This window comes from Meleagris gallopavo, chromosome 11 (genome assembly GCF_000146605.3).
Source record: "Meleagris gallopavo isolate NT-WF06-2002-E0010 breed Aviagen turkey brand Nicholas breeding stock chromosome 11, Turkey_5.1, whole genome shotgun sequence".
Classification (NCBI taxonomy): Eukaryota; Metazoa; Chordata; class Aves; order Galliformes; family Phasianidae; genus Meleagris; species Meleagris gallopavo.
In genome coordinates this window covers 18794044-18806879 of record NC_015021.2, presented here as the reverse complement: position 1 = coordinate 18806879, position 12836 = coordinate 18794044, and the positions used below count along the sequence as shown (strand labels likewise).

Sequence of the window (12836 nt, the reverse complement as noted above, 5' to 3'; positions counted from 1 at the left end):
GCGTAGGCGCTGCCTCCGCGGGCGCGGAGCGGCTCCGCTCTCTGCGGCGAGTTTAGACCGACGTGCGCGCTCCGCTCGTCCTTCTCCTCCGCTCCTCCTCGTGGGACGCCCCTCCGGGGCCGGGCGTCCCCGCGGGCTCCCTCCCCGTGGCCGCGGTGCTGGGCTGCCCGCTGAGCTCCGTCCTCACGAGCTCGCTCTCCGCTTGCCGCCGTCGAGGCGGTGAAGGGCGATGGCGTGCGCCCTCGGAGCAGCTGTCGCTACTGGGACGGGTCGGTGCGGCGTTCTCCACGCGTGTAAAATCCGAGATGCGCGGGCTGGCGGGCGCGTGGGGACAGCGATGGGCGCGGGGACGGCTGCGGTCACTGTCCGTCGTTTCGTTGCCCTTGGACGTTGGCAGGAGCGCGGTAAGGCTACAGACGGGTGAAGCTGCAGCCGTCGCCCTCTCTCTGATTCACCTGCAATTCCGTTCTCGTTCAGCGTGGCTCTGCGCTCCGCAGGCAGAGCCCTCGGGGCTGCTGGGCTCCCCAGCTGCAGCATCCCGCATCTCTCTGAGGCTGATCCTGATGCTGTGCCCGCGAGCCCTGGCTGAGGGAAGCAGCTCAAGGTGAGCTCAGGGGCAGAACAGGGACCCCCCCACCACCACCACCTGCGTTCTGAGTGCACGCTGGCATCCGGCTTAATGCAGCACGGAAACAGAGCTTGGTGCTGCTTTTCAAGTACACGCACACACGTATGCCCACCATCTGCTGGTGTTGCTATTGCACAACTGCCAGGCTTTACTGAAGAACAGAGCAGGGTGACACGGCAGTTACTCTGCCTGCTCCTCGGGACGTGCCTGTTGGCAGCTGAGCACTTTGCAGCACCTTCCATAGTGATGCATTAGCCTTAGTGCCCTGTCCGTATCCTAATTTCGGCACGCTTTGCAGCTTCATTGGAGTCAGTATTGGTCATTCCTGCTCTTGCACTGTGAGACAGTTTCGTAGCAAGTTATTAAAGTGCTGCTGAATTTTATGGAATATAGCCACAAATGAATTCATTTGGGAAAAACAAAAACAAAAAGGAAGAGCCTATCGTCCTCTCGCTTTGCTTATCCAGCTGCCCATGCAACTGCTTCACTGATTTCTTGTGAAGAATCGTGGGCCGTATGCTGCCAGCATCCAGCTATTTCAGTATTACAATGTTGACTCTGACCTAATTTAAGTGATGTATTTATATGATAGAGCAGTGGGCAACTGTCCCTGTTTAGAATACCCCAAGTCGGAAGGGACCCATAAGGCTCGTGGAGTCCGGCTCCTGAATAGCTGCCAAGTAGTTCCAGTTATTCTAAAGAATGCTTTCACTCTTCCCACCCCCACACATTCTCAGGCCAGTGGCATTAGCTGCAAGACCTGGGTGCTTGGCAGAGCAAAGGGCCTGAAGCTGTGGATGTGACCGTGCAGAGAGCAGCCTTTATTCTCATGAAATTCCTCCCATTTTTGCTGACTTGTATCTTGTCAAAAATGACCATTTCCCTTTCCCTTGGGAGACAAGAGCTTCAGTCTTTCAGACAAATCTTCTCCTTTCTTAAAATGGTACTTGAACTGAGGCGGCAGCAGACCTCTATTCTCCTGGGAGCCCAGGTTTGTAATGCAGTGAAATAACACTTAATTCACTGGGAGTTTGATGCCCTGACCCACTTGGATCAGGGATTGCAGTCGTTCTTTGAATCCAACAGTTTTGCTGCCCTGCTTGTTCAAAGGGGTTTTGAAGCATGATTCAGGAGTGGCTTTTCCTTCTTAGGGTCAGTGCCAGAAAAAACAGCTGAGAGCGAAGAAAGCAATCCCTGGTTTTGATTCTTTGGGTACTGAAGGCCACATCTTAATGGGCCATAAAGAGCTGAAATGCCATTGAGTTGGTGTGATGATGAGCTCCTGCGTCTGCTTCGCATATACTGAAGGACAGTGGTGAGAGCAGATAGAACAGCTGTGAGAGAAGGTGGTTCCAGGCACTCATCTACCTGCTCTTGGCTGCAGGAACGGTATTTTATGTTGCCTTACCAGCCACAGGAAAGATTGAAATCACTAATATAGCTGGGATGAGAGAAAGAGGCAGAAGATAAGGATTTTTTAGGCACAGGTTTATCCACTAACTAAATGAACAGCCAGAACAGACATTCAAAAATACTTCAAAGCAAAACAAAACAGCATTACAGGGGACACTTACCTTTCAGAGAGCTCTTAAAATATTGCTGCTTCCCTTCTGCAGCATTAGAGCTGTACTGAGTGCTGGAGGTAAGGTAGAATTTCTGTTGACTGTGTTTTGAGATCTCTGTCCTATGTTCCATTCTTTCCATTCACTCCTCATCCAATAAAGTTTTAATTCTAGTTTATATTATGGTTTGTTGTCATGGAAATATCTGAGAGAGATTTATTATGGCTTTCCATGCAAAACAGACTTCAAGGGAGAGATCTGCCATTAAAAAAGGACGCGTCTTCTACGATCCGCAGAAAAGCATCTTTTTTTAATTCTATCTAGGGGCAGTTCTTTGACTTTTATTGTAAGCGTTGTATTTTAAGAACAGGAGGTAGCAGCTGGTGAGTGCTCTCAAAGGTTATGGTTTAGTACCTCTCAGCAGTGAGCAGTGCCAATGGAGTAGCTGCTGAAGAACCGCAAAGTGCAGAAATGACTTTAGAGTTGTTGTATGGAAGTTAACATCTACAAGCTGTCTTTGAAACGCTGTTAGTTAATGGGCTAGCAAAGATGTGCTCTAACTCACTGACTCAGAGACATCCATTTTAGGTTTGTCTTTTCAATGTGCTTCAGCTCCATGTGCTGTTAGGTCACACCAGCACGAGGATGTTCCTCTTGGGTCACTGATGCACAGAAGGTTCCCCAGCCACAGCTATGTTTGTTCTGTGTCAGAAGTACAAAGTGTTTATTAAATAGCAGATAGCATAAGAGTAGTAGGAGATGAGTCCTGCATTTTTGCAATGTCACTGGCTATTCAGTCCCAGATTCTGACTCAAGGCTGTCCTGGCTTTGTTCCTGGAGGCAACAGACAACTTTCTGGTGCGATAGGACAAACAGCCCCGTAACAGAAGCCTTGCAGTCGAGGGGTGGGGATGCTCACCTGACTCACACATGTGTCCTACTCGTAGTACGCCCTTGTGTTAGTGCTAGAACGTGCAGGATGGGATTGTGTACTTGTTCATTCTTGGTCATGCTGCCCTGATGCTACTTCGGTTTCTTTGTGAAATGGGGAGCCATAACCTGCCTGAGTCCACCACCAGATCCGCACTTCATCCTCTCAGCCCTCATCCAGAGGCTGTAAGGCATAAACAATGATAGTTTTGTACAAACTGAGAATTACACAAGCTGAAGAATTCAGTCAGACAAAATCAAGTGTCTTGAAGAGGCATTTGTTCCTTGGATTCTGTTGTCTTCGCATTGTTAGTTTCTAAAAGGCAGTTTGAACCTTGGATGTTTGCTCACATAGCAAGTGTTACACGTTCTGTGTTCAGTGTTACCTGCGTCAGACAAGGAACATGAACTAGGTTAGCACTGACAGAGCAGCCAGTGAAAAGGACAAGCTGCTCAAACCTACCCCTGCCCCAACCTGCTGCTCTGCAGTCCTGAGCACCGGCAATCAGCCAGCATTTGTAACAGCCCAGCCTCCAACCCGAAGGCACCTGGAAGACTTTCCCAAGGAGCTAATGGAGATGGCAGTACTGGCTTAGCAAAGCTGCAGGAAAGGGAGTGCTGTGATAGCAGTGTGGTGCTCCAGCACTTAGCAGGGATGGATGTGCTGTCAGGCAGAGGAGAATGGGTGGGTTTTGTTCATGTGACATAACGTGCAATTTCTGTCTGTTTGAATGAATGGAAGAGAGTTCTGAGGGAAACAGCTACAAATGTCTGTGTTACCTATATATAAAAAAGTCCAATCTGTGAAAATTGGGTCAGACCCCAAATTATCCTAATCCATCTTCAATGACTGAACAGAACAAGGCACCTTGGAGGAATGAATGAGTTCTTGTCTCAATGTGTTAGTTGTGTTATTTTGATCACTGCATTCAGACTTTCCTTAGCCCCAGAAATGTCACGTCATACATATGAAAAGTGTAATTAGAAATCCTAAAACCCCAGGGTCTGATCCAGGATTCTTATCTATTTGCACAGAGTACAAGGAATGCATCCCCGATCCCGCCTGGTGAAGTGAATTCTGCTTCACTGCAAGCAATAATAACTACATTTACTGAGGCAAAAAAATAGCAGTAATGAAGCAACACAAGGCAAAATAACAGGCAGTTAGCTGCTGCTAAGTCCTCTTTCCCATGGAAACACCAGAAAAGAGAGTTGAAATAAAAGCAGTCTCTACAAAAGGGATGATTTCTTCCCGACCCCTGCGGGCATCCCTGTGATATGGGGTGCACTCATGGGGCTGGGCTGCTGTTATGGAAGCCAATAAACACCAAAAGGCTCAGTAAGTATTTACTAAAAACGTTTTATATAAAACAGACATAGAAAAATTACAATCCTTATATGTTTACCGCAACCCACACCCAAGTACAAAAATTTGCTACATTCACCATTCATCATAAAGTGAGATGAGAAGTGTGACTCGGTGCAAAAGTACAATCAGAAGTTGATGCATTTTTCCATTAATCTTCAAACGTGTCCTGTCAGACACAGCTTGAGTCTCTCTCCAGGATAATATCTGGCAAGCATGCCTTTGGATTATTCAGAAATAAAATGTGATTATTTGGTATGATCCTCTGCTCTGCATGCAGGGCCTAAGAACAGGTACATTTAGATTTAAAAAGATAATGCCCAGGTGAGTTCCTAAGCAAAGAATTCCCAATCATAATATACATTGGGAGCCAGAGAGAGAACGTTGAATAAAGCAAAAAGTGTCATAGTTTGTCTTCGTGTCAGCTGCAAGTGTGTGATCCCCCACGGATCCCTTCTGTCAGCCCACAGCTGCTACGTTACACAGATCGATTCTTACCCACACGGAGGGCTTCTGACTCTTAAGAAAGCACTGGAAATGCTTTTTCACAGTTCAAATAAATCTCTTTCAAATAACTTTAAAAAAACATTTTTAACATAAGTTGTTGGGGAAAAAAAAGACAAAAACCACACACACAAAAAATACATGCCCAAGTGAAAAGATAAGCAGCCACAGAAGTCAGGTGTCAGTTTTCCAATGCAGCAGCATCCCGTTGTGTTGGGAACAGCTCTGTTCCCCCCATCCTTCTCTGCCAGGCAAAACAATTTCTGAATTAAGTCCTGAAATCGGGAAGACAACTCCAGATATGTTGTCTGTTCTATGTCACAACAGACTTGAGTTGGGTCCAAACCATGTACTCTAATAAATGATGGAGAATTTCACATATTTGATTACCACTGAAATCGTTATATACGATGCTGTGTTGAAACAGCAGGCTGAAGTTTGACTTGTCGTTTCAGGCTCACACCTGTGTTTCTTTGTCCTAAAAACAAAAGGAGGGCTCTGCTGAAGGTCTCTGCTATCGTGAAGGTCTCTGCTATTGAAGCCACCAACCGCAGGAGCTCAGGTGAGCACTGGCCCTTGTGCCCTTTCAGTGCCTCTTGTTGACAAAGCAGAGATGAACGATGCCTGTCTCTCTGTGCACAGTGATTTAATTACCACAATGGAAGGTGAATGGGAAGGTTTCCACGGCAACCTTAATATATTTAAAAAACAAACAGGTTTTCTCCTGGCAATATTGCCAGGAGTGTTGACTGAAAGTAGCACTTGCAAAGCATCTACCTTTTTCCTCCTTTTTTTTTTTTTCTTTCTCCTACTTTCCTCTTTTCTTTTTCCCATTGGTTTCTCTGAACCTGGGCAAAATGCATCCATGGTGCACATTAGTGTATTCACAATGACACTGCTGCAGATGTGCTCATTTATGCCCATCCACCTTAGACTCACATTCAACTGCAGTCCCCCTCATACAATTAGTGGTCAGTTCAAATTTCAAAGAAGTTATGAAAGCTTTTCAACCATTCCTACAAACAAAATAAGCATCAAAACAGCATTATCTGCACTGCAGCTGGTTAAGCATGGATAGTTGCGTATGTTTTGCCTAAAACGTTAGTCATCAGGCTGTCATTCTGCCTTGCACCTTTACATAATCCAGGCCAGTGCAAGCAAACATAGAATAACTGTGTCATGCTCAATTTGTGGCAAATATCGAATAGAATTCAGCATTTAGAGAAAAACACTTTTTTTTTTTTTTAAATCAAGTACTTGCTGTCAACAAGTGTAACTGCATTACTGAGGCTGTTGGAGGCATGGTGAAATCTTTGCAGTACAGCAATTAGGGTAAATAGGCGTTGTAATGTGCTGATCCCAAAATACTGATTGATTTCAAAACCTCTCCTGTGCCCTTTCAGCAGCTGTTTTTACCTGTGATATACTAATTGAGACAGAGCGGTGTGCTTACTCAAGCCATGATCCTGGAAAATGCTTAAGCACATATTTAATTTCAAGCATGTAAATACCCCAGGTTTAGTCAGACTGTGTGTGCTTAAAATTAATTAGGTGCTTAAATGCTTTGGGAAATGAGATGAAGACATGCAGTGTGAGCTACCGATGGCTTTTCCCTTTTGGGAAACTCTGGTTTCAACAAAAACTTCCAGAATAATTCCTCTGGGGACTAGGAAGGCTCCTAGCACGAGAGATACAGATGACAGGTGGAACTTTCCTCCAGCCCCATCAGCACCCACAGCAGCTCCGTGGTTCCTGCAGGACACAGCATGGCACTGGGCCATCCGGAATGTGCCCAGCTCCTGCCACACAAAGCACTGCCAACCTGCTGCTGCCAGGCTCCTTCCTGGCCATGGCAGTGAGGGAGTGAGTGGAACACAGGGAGCCTGGTTTTGCTGCTGTTGTTATAGTGTGTGCTTCGTATCCTGTTCTACAGAATTTTGGGTTGGTCCTGGCTTTGCTTCCTCCAGAGCACAGTTTTTGTCTTTTAACCAATCATAAAGGCTCCAAAAAAGCTTGCCTCCTTGTCCATGTCAACTATATCACTGTTACTAACCGAGACAAAAATCCTGTCCTCCTTTTTCAGCTGGAACACCCCGCCCTGGTAGATGGAGTAAAGTCCATACTCAGCCTTTTTGGACCAGCAGCTTGTTCTTGCGCTTTTCATGAGCAGAATGGGATCTGGGTAATTCGTCAGTTTGTAAATGTACTGGACGAGCTGCTTGGGATTCCTTATTCGTTCCAACAAATCCGAGTCCTCGTTCTCATTTTCGCGGAAGCGAAAATAAGTCTGTGAGTAGATGTAATAGAAGCCTGTCTGGGGCACCACCAGCTCACCGTTCCACAGCTCCACGTTGTAGAGGAAGGAGTGGCCTCTCCTCGACGACTCCCAGCTGTGGATTTTCTGTCCGATGCCTCTGTGGGACAAGTAATCTACTTGGGAAAGAAGAGAGATGTGAAGTTAAAAGCCTGCACGGCACCTGCTGTGAGCAGACAGGTAAGGAAACTTGCCCCTCCCAGAGCAGTTCGTTAGCTCCATCCTCTCAAAACAATTAGGAAGTCCACAATTAAGCTGTTCAGCATTATGTGAGAATTCACACAAACTATTTTTTATTTTCTGTGTGCTCTCAAATAAGAGAAAAGCCAACAAGTGCTGTTACTTGGTAACAAAGTTAAAACATCAATTTGTGGTTGGTACCCTCTGAGTTGATGAAACCCCACGAAGCCTTTCATTAGCAGAGCCTGAATGTCACATCTCCTTGCCTATAGGTCTGTCACCATAGCAGCTGGGGCTTGCAACAACAGGAAATTAAAGGAAAGAGAAGAGGAAAGCTTAACATCAGGAAGAGAATTTTTATTTTATCTGATGAAGATTCCCAAGGAGAAGGCGGTGAGGTACCAAAGAGAACAAGCTTTGTTCCCATCCTGTGAGAATCAAATGATGGCTAGTGTGGAGGGGATCTCAAAGATCATCTAGTTTCAAGTCCCTGCCATGGGCAGGGCTGCTCTTTTCCAAGCTGATCAAGCCCAGCTCCCCCAGGCTTTCTTCATAAGTGAAGTGCTCCAGCCCTCTGATCATCTTTGTGTCCCTCCTCTGGATTCACTCCAACAACTCCGCATCCTTCTTGTGCTGGGAGCCCCAGGCCTGGATGCAGCACTCCAGATGGGGCCTCAGGAGGGCAGAGCAGAGGGGACAATTCCCTCCTTCTCCCTGTTGGCAGCCCAGCATACTGTTGGCCTTTTCATCTGCAAGAGCAGATGTCGAGCTTTGTGTCGAGCTTTTTGTCCACCAGGACCCCCACGTCCTTCTCCACAGGGCTGCTCTCAGCAACTCCTTCTCCCAGTCTGTACATGTATCTGAGATTGCCCCAACCCAAGTACAACACCTTGTATGCAGCCTTGCTGAACCTCATTAGGTTCACATGACCCAGTTTTCAAGCCTGTCCAGGTCCCTGCGGATGGCATCCATTCCATCTACTGTACTGACTGCACCACTCAGCTTGGTGACATCCATAAACTTGCTGAGTGTGCAGTCGATCCCACTATGTCACTGATAAGGATGTTGAAGAGCACCAAGATGGGCCACTGGGGGACACAACTTGTGAGCAGCCTCCACCTGCAATGAGCTGACAAACGCAGTGTGTGGGACAAGGAGACTCGTGATTTCCTTCTTGCTATTAATTCCATGCAAGTATAAAAGCCTACGTTAACTACAAGTGAGAGAAGCTCCATGACTACTGTGTGAAGGCTGCCCCTTACTGTGTGGGGACGTGGAGCTCCTCTTGCTGCTGCCCGTCAGATGTGCTGCTATCCTGAGCGTGGGGCCTTGCGGCGGCTCATCCCTGCGTGGCAGTGCCTGGCTCCTGTCACCTACATGGGGATGAGAAACAGGGTCACCAGTGAGAAGCAAGGACGTAAGGAGACGCGTCTATCCCCTGCTGAACGTGGCTGTGCTGTCTGGCTTTAGGTTTTTAGCTGGTTAAATCACAGACCGAACACCCTTGCCTCATCCCCAGGCCAGGCACCTCACTGCCCCTCAGTCCCCTTAGGACTGCCCTCCTGGCTCCTGGAAATCTGCCCTCCTGAAATAGGTAGGCACTGTTCCATGCCCTGTGTAACTGCACAACACCCGAGTCCACGTTTTCTGGGTTTTGCAGCATTACTCAAGTCACTATACCCATTTCAGACACCACCAGCAGATCCCTTTTACCACGATTAATAAAATTATTGTAGTACCATTGATTGCAGACATGTTTTCCTGAAGGATTCTTGACATCATCTGCCAACAAACACAGAGAAAACTCATTAGCTTGTCAGCAGAAAGTGAAGGATGCAGAAAACTCTCCTTTCCCCACTCACAAGTGCATGCTATTCTGAATTTGATCAAAGAGCTAATTAAAAAAAAAGCCTATTAATTTGTCATAATGAAGTATTTTATATCTTTTATGCAACTAAACCCTGGGGAAAATGTTTTCAAGAGAGCTCAGCCATCTGGGTTTAAATCTCATGCAAAATCAGACTCTAGTGCTTTTCTTAAATGAAATGGTGAACAAGGACCAGATTCCATTCACACCTTTGGCAGTGCTGCACATCTGTGGGATCTTGGTCCTGAGAAATGACATTTCATTTAATACTCCTACCTAAGTTTTAACTCCACATATCTTACTTTGTGTAGCTCCCTCCTTTCCATTTGCTGAGTGCTGGTTACCCGCAGTGGTGCAGCAGCCCTGCTGATGCTCTGGGATGGTTCATCCTGGCTGACAGATGCTGCAGCCAGCTGCCTGCTCTGCCCCAACACATTTCTCACTATCCATTCATCCACCCATCCAAAATTTATCTCCAGCACCATCCAGGCGAGCTTTTTGCAAGCAAGCAGGAGCTGGTGGATAGGTCAATCCCTAAACATGATGTTTTCCTCCTGCAGGGACTTCACTGGCAGAACTTCCACCAAAGGAGACAAGATTTCAGAATACAAACAGAGGATCCATTCTGGGATGCAAGATTTGCATTCAGGTAAGTTTCAGCCTGAAGCAAGTATCTGTGGACGAGAGGAACTCTTCACCTGCTGGAGATGGGAATCTGAAAACAGTTCTGATTTTTCAGCCAGGCTCATTTTCACTTTCCACTTCATCCTGCTATTAGCATTCTTTACATGCTTTAGGATCTAAATTCCAACAGCACCACGCTCCACCACTCCAGCATATCAGCTCCCAAATACCTTTTTAATTAACTTTCCCAGGTGCCACTTCACTTGCCAGCAGGGGTCAGCCACTCTGTCTTTGCTTTCCATCACGTCTAAGTTCTGGATGAGGTCTCCCAGCTCCTCTCCAGTCAGACAAGCAGTGCCACTCTTGGAGTACGTGTCCCGGAGCTGCAGCAGGAGAACAGCCATCATTTGTCACCTGGGATCTGCTCACAGCCCTCCAGCTGGGGTACGTCACTGAGTTCTCTATGCATAGGAACATGCTTTCTCTTCTTACAAATATTTGCTAGTATGGTGCAAGTGATGACTATAGAGACAGAATGAGTAATTAATCCTGAGTTTACATATTTATTTAATTACGATGAGGTAGCTAATATGCAGAAATGCATTCCTTTTGCACAAGGGATTTTCCTTCACAGATTACTGAGGATGAAATCAAGTATCGAACCATGGAGGCATTTTCCATTTTGTTTTTTTAGCCAGTGCCACTTACAACCCAGGCTTTCTCTTGGGGCTGTCTATAATGCATCCTGCCTGTATCCTGCCTGGGGTCTGTGTTTGACCTAAAGCCCAGAACAAAGCCCAGACAACAGAGATAAGATCTGGGTCCAAACTGAATTATAATGCTGAGTACTTGTGGTATGGGCTTATGTCTCTAACCTCTAGTTACAGAGGGTAATGGAATCCTTTGATAAAGAGGAAAGAGCAGCAGAAGTGCTGACTCCTGGGGCACCTTGCAGGAGGAGTTCTGCCCATGCAGGGCTGGGTGCAGGGTTGAGGTGAGGCACCACTGCTGCTCCGTGTAATCAGCTGCTGCATGCCCACATCCTGCAGTGCTGCACAGCTGCATCCTGCATCAGTTCTAGGGCCTTGTGTCAGTATGCAAAGCATTCACCTGGACTTCTTGTCACGTTTAAATGCCACTTTTCTTCTGTTAAAAATTTCTGCTTAGTTTGCTAAACAGATGTGTTTGTTCAGCGTGCAGTGGTTTCAGAGTTCCTTAAGACCTGAAAGCAATGTGGGGTCACTCCCCACCTCATGCTCCTGTTTGTTTAGTAAGAGTTTTCCCTTTCCACAAGGCTTAGGAAAAATCCCCTGCAATTCCTATCGCCTTGTTCAGCCCCTTCAGGCTGCAGCAGCACTCAGCTGAGCTGACCCTGACCCCTGGAACACCTCTGTGCTCTGCAGGCAGTGCTGAGAAAGTGCCTCCTGTGAGAGCTGGAGAAAGTTCCTAGGTCAGCGCTGAGGAATGCAGTGGAATTTTAAAGTCAGGGCTATTGTTTCAAAAAAGTCAACCAAAGTGGTTCAAATTGTGTGGTTTTAAGGAAAAGCGGCTCTTGGAGCTAAGGGCTCTGATGGATTTAGCCACGCTGCTCTGGTTCAGTGAGTTTAACAAAAACAAGTTTGCAGATGGAGTACTGCTGTTGTTCTCTCACCAGATGGGGCAATGCTCAGCTCCAGGCCTCTCCCTCACATCCTGAAGCACACAGCACTGTACCTCTGTCTCTCCCTCACTTGTTCTGATCCCCCAACACTTCACCTCTCTGCCACTGCAATAGCATTTTCCCTCCACTGGGAAATCCTCAGGGCATGCAAATTCATACCAGAGCCCACGTTGGCACTGCAGGGCTGGTGTTTGTCTTATGGGCAGAGAGAAAGCAAGGAGCAGATTTCTCCAGGACTCACGTAGATAACGCATATCTGCAGCACTGAGTCTGCGGACACGTCCTATAAAAGCACCCTGTTGTCCCTTCCTGCCCCAGGCTGTTTTCAAAACAAGGAAATGTGTGGCTATTTTCTTTGCAGCCCACATCCTACAGCACTGTGAACTTTATTGTGCTCATGTCTCCTCACTTCCTTCAATAGCAAAAGCGCTAAAACAAAAGGGTGGATCTGAGCACTCAGGTCGGCTGGGGAGGGAAAAGCCACTGTCTTATGTTACTTGTTTGGGAGTGATAAAAATATCCACAGCCTCAGGAGTTCGGTGAAGGTGCAGAAGTGTCAGTCATGAGAAGAAGGCAAACAGGAAGATGAAGTCCTAATGCATCTCTAGAGCTTTATTCCACGTGCACAATGTGGAGGAGGGGTAGCACCCCGTGGCTCCAGGTTGCCTTCTACACGGTTGTCGTGCACAAGCTGTGTGCCCGAGGTTCCTCTGCAGCCAGGTCTGCACGCTCAGTGCAGCTGTGGAGCTGTGCAGAACTCTGGGGCTGGATGCTGGGCTTTGTGTAAAGGGAAGGGAGAGAGAGGAGTGCTCTGAACCGCACTCTGATGTTTATGTATTTGTCTGCATTCTCAGCATTTTGCAAGTGAATGAAATGAAATCAGCGCAGCTCCGCGGTGCCGTCATCAGGCAGGGCTCAGCTAGAAGCTTAGCAGGACCATCTCCCGCCCTTCCAGAGCGCCAACCCCCACCGCAGGCAGCACGGGGTCCCGCCGTGCAGCGGGGCGATGCACGTGCAGCGAGGGCACGAGCACCGAGCAGTGCAAGAAGGGCTGATGGCTCGCAGCGCAGCGCTGGCTGCCCGCTGCCGGAGGTCGCTTCGTGCCCGCCGGCTCGGCCCGATGCTGCACGAGGCTCTTAAGGGGGCCGCCCCCCCACCCCAGCTTTTGTCGGGCGCGTTCCCATTGTCTGCGGGACATCCG

The 12836-nt window shown here is 47.6% G+C and overlaps 1 protein-coding gene across 1 annotated transcript; it reads right to left on the bottom strand.

The window, feature by feature from the left end:
- Nucleotides 1-4464: 4464 nt before the first annotated feature.
- TNFSF10 (TNF superfamily member 10) lies at nt 4465-11343 on the bottom strand. The gene is made up of 4 exons (XM_010716895.3): nt 10206-11343; nt 9224-9266; nt 8747-8857; nt 4465-7423 (listed from the first exon to the last, which is right to left on the bottom strand). Exons 1-4 carry the CDS (start codon nt 10380-10382, stop codon nt 6975-6977), a joined length of 780 nt encoding a protein of 259 aa, XP_010715197.1. The 5' UTR covers nt 10383-11343; the 3' UTR covers nt 4465-6974.
- Nucleotides 11344-12836: the final 1493 nt, after the last annotated feature.

Bases quoted from the DNA above. Each gene is read 5' to 3' on its own strand.
- TNFSF10 (XM_010716895.3), bottom strand. From the start codon at position 10,382: ATGATGGCTGTTCTCCTGCTGCAGCTCCGGGACACGTACTCCAAGAGT. The intron at 9,267-10,205 runs GTATTTGGGAGC...GTTTGTTGGCAG, and splicing joins TGGGAAAGTTAATTAAAAAG to ATGATGTCAAGAATCCTTCA. The intron at 7,424-8,746 runs GTAAGGGGCAGC...TTCTTTCCCAAG, and splicing joins GAGCTCCACGTCCCCACACA to TAGATTACTTGTCCCACAGA.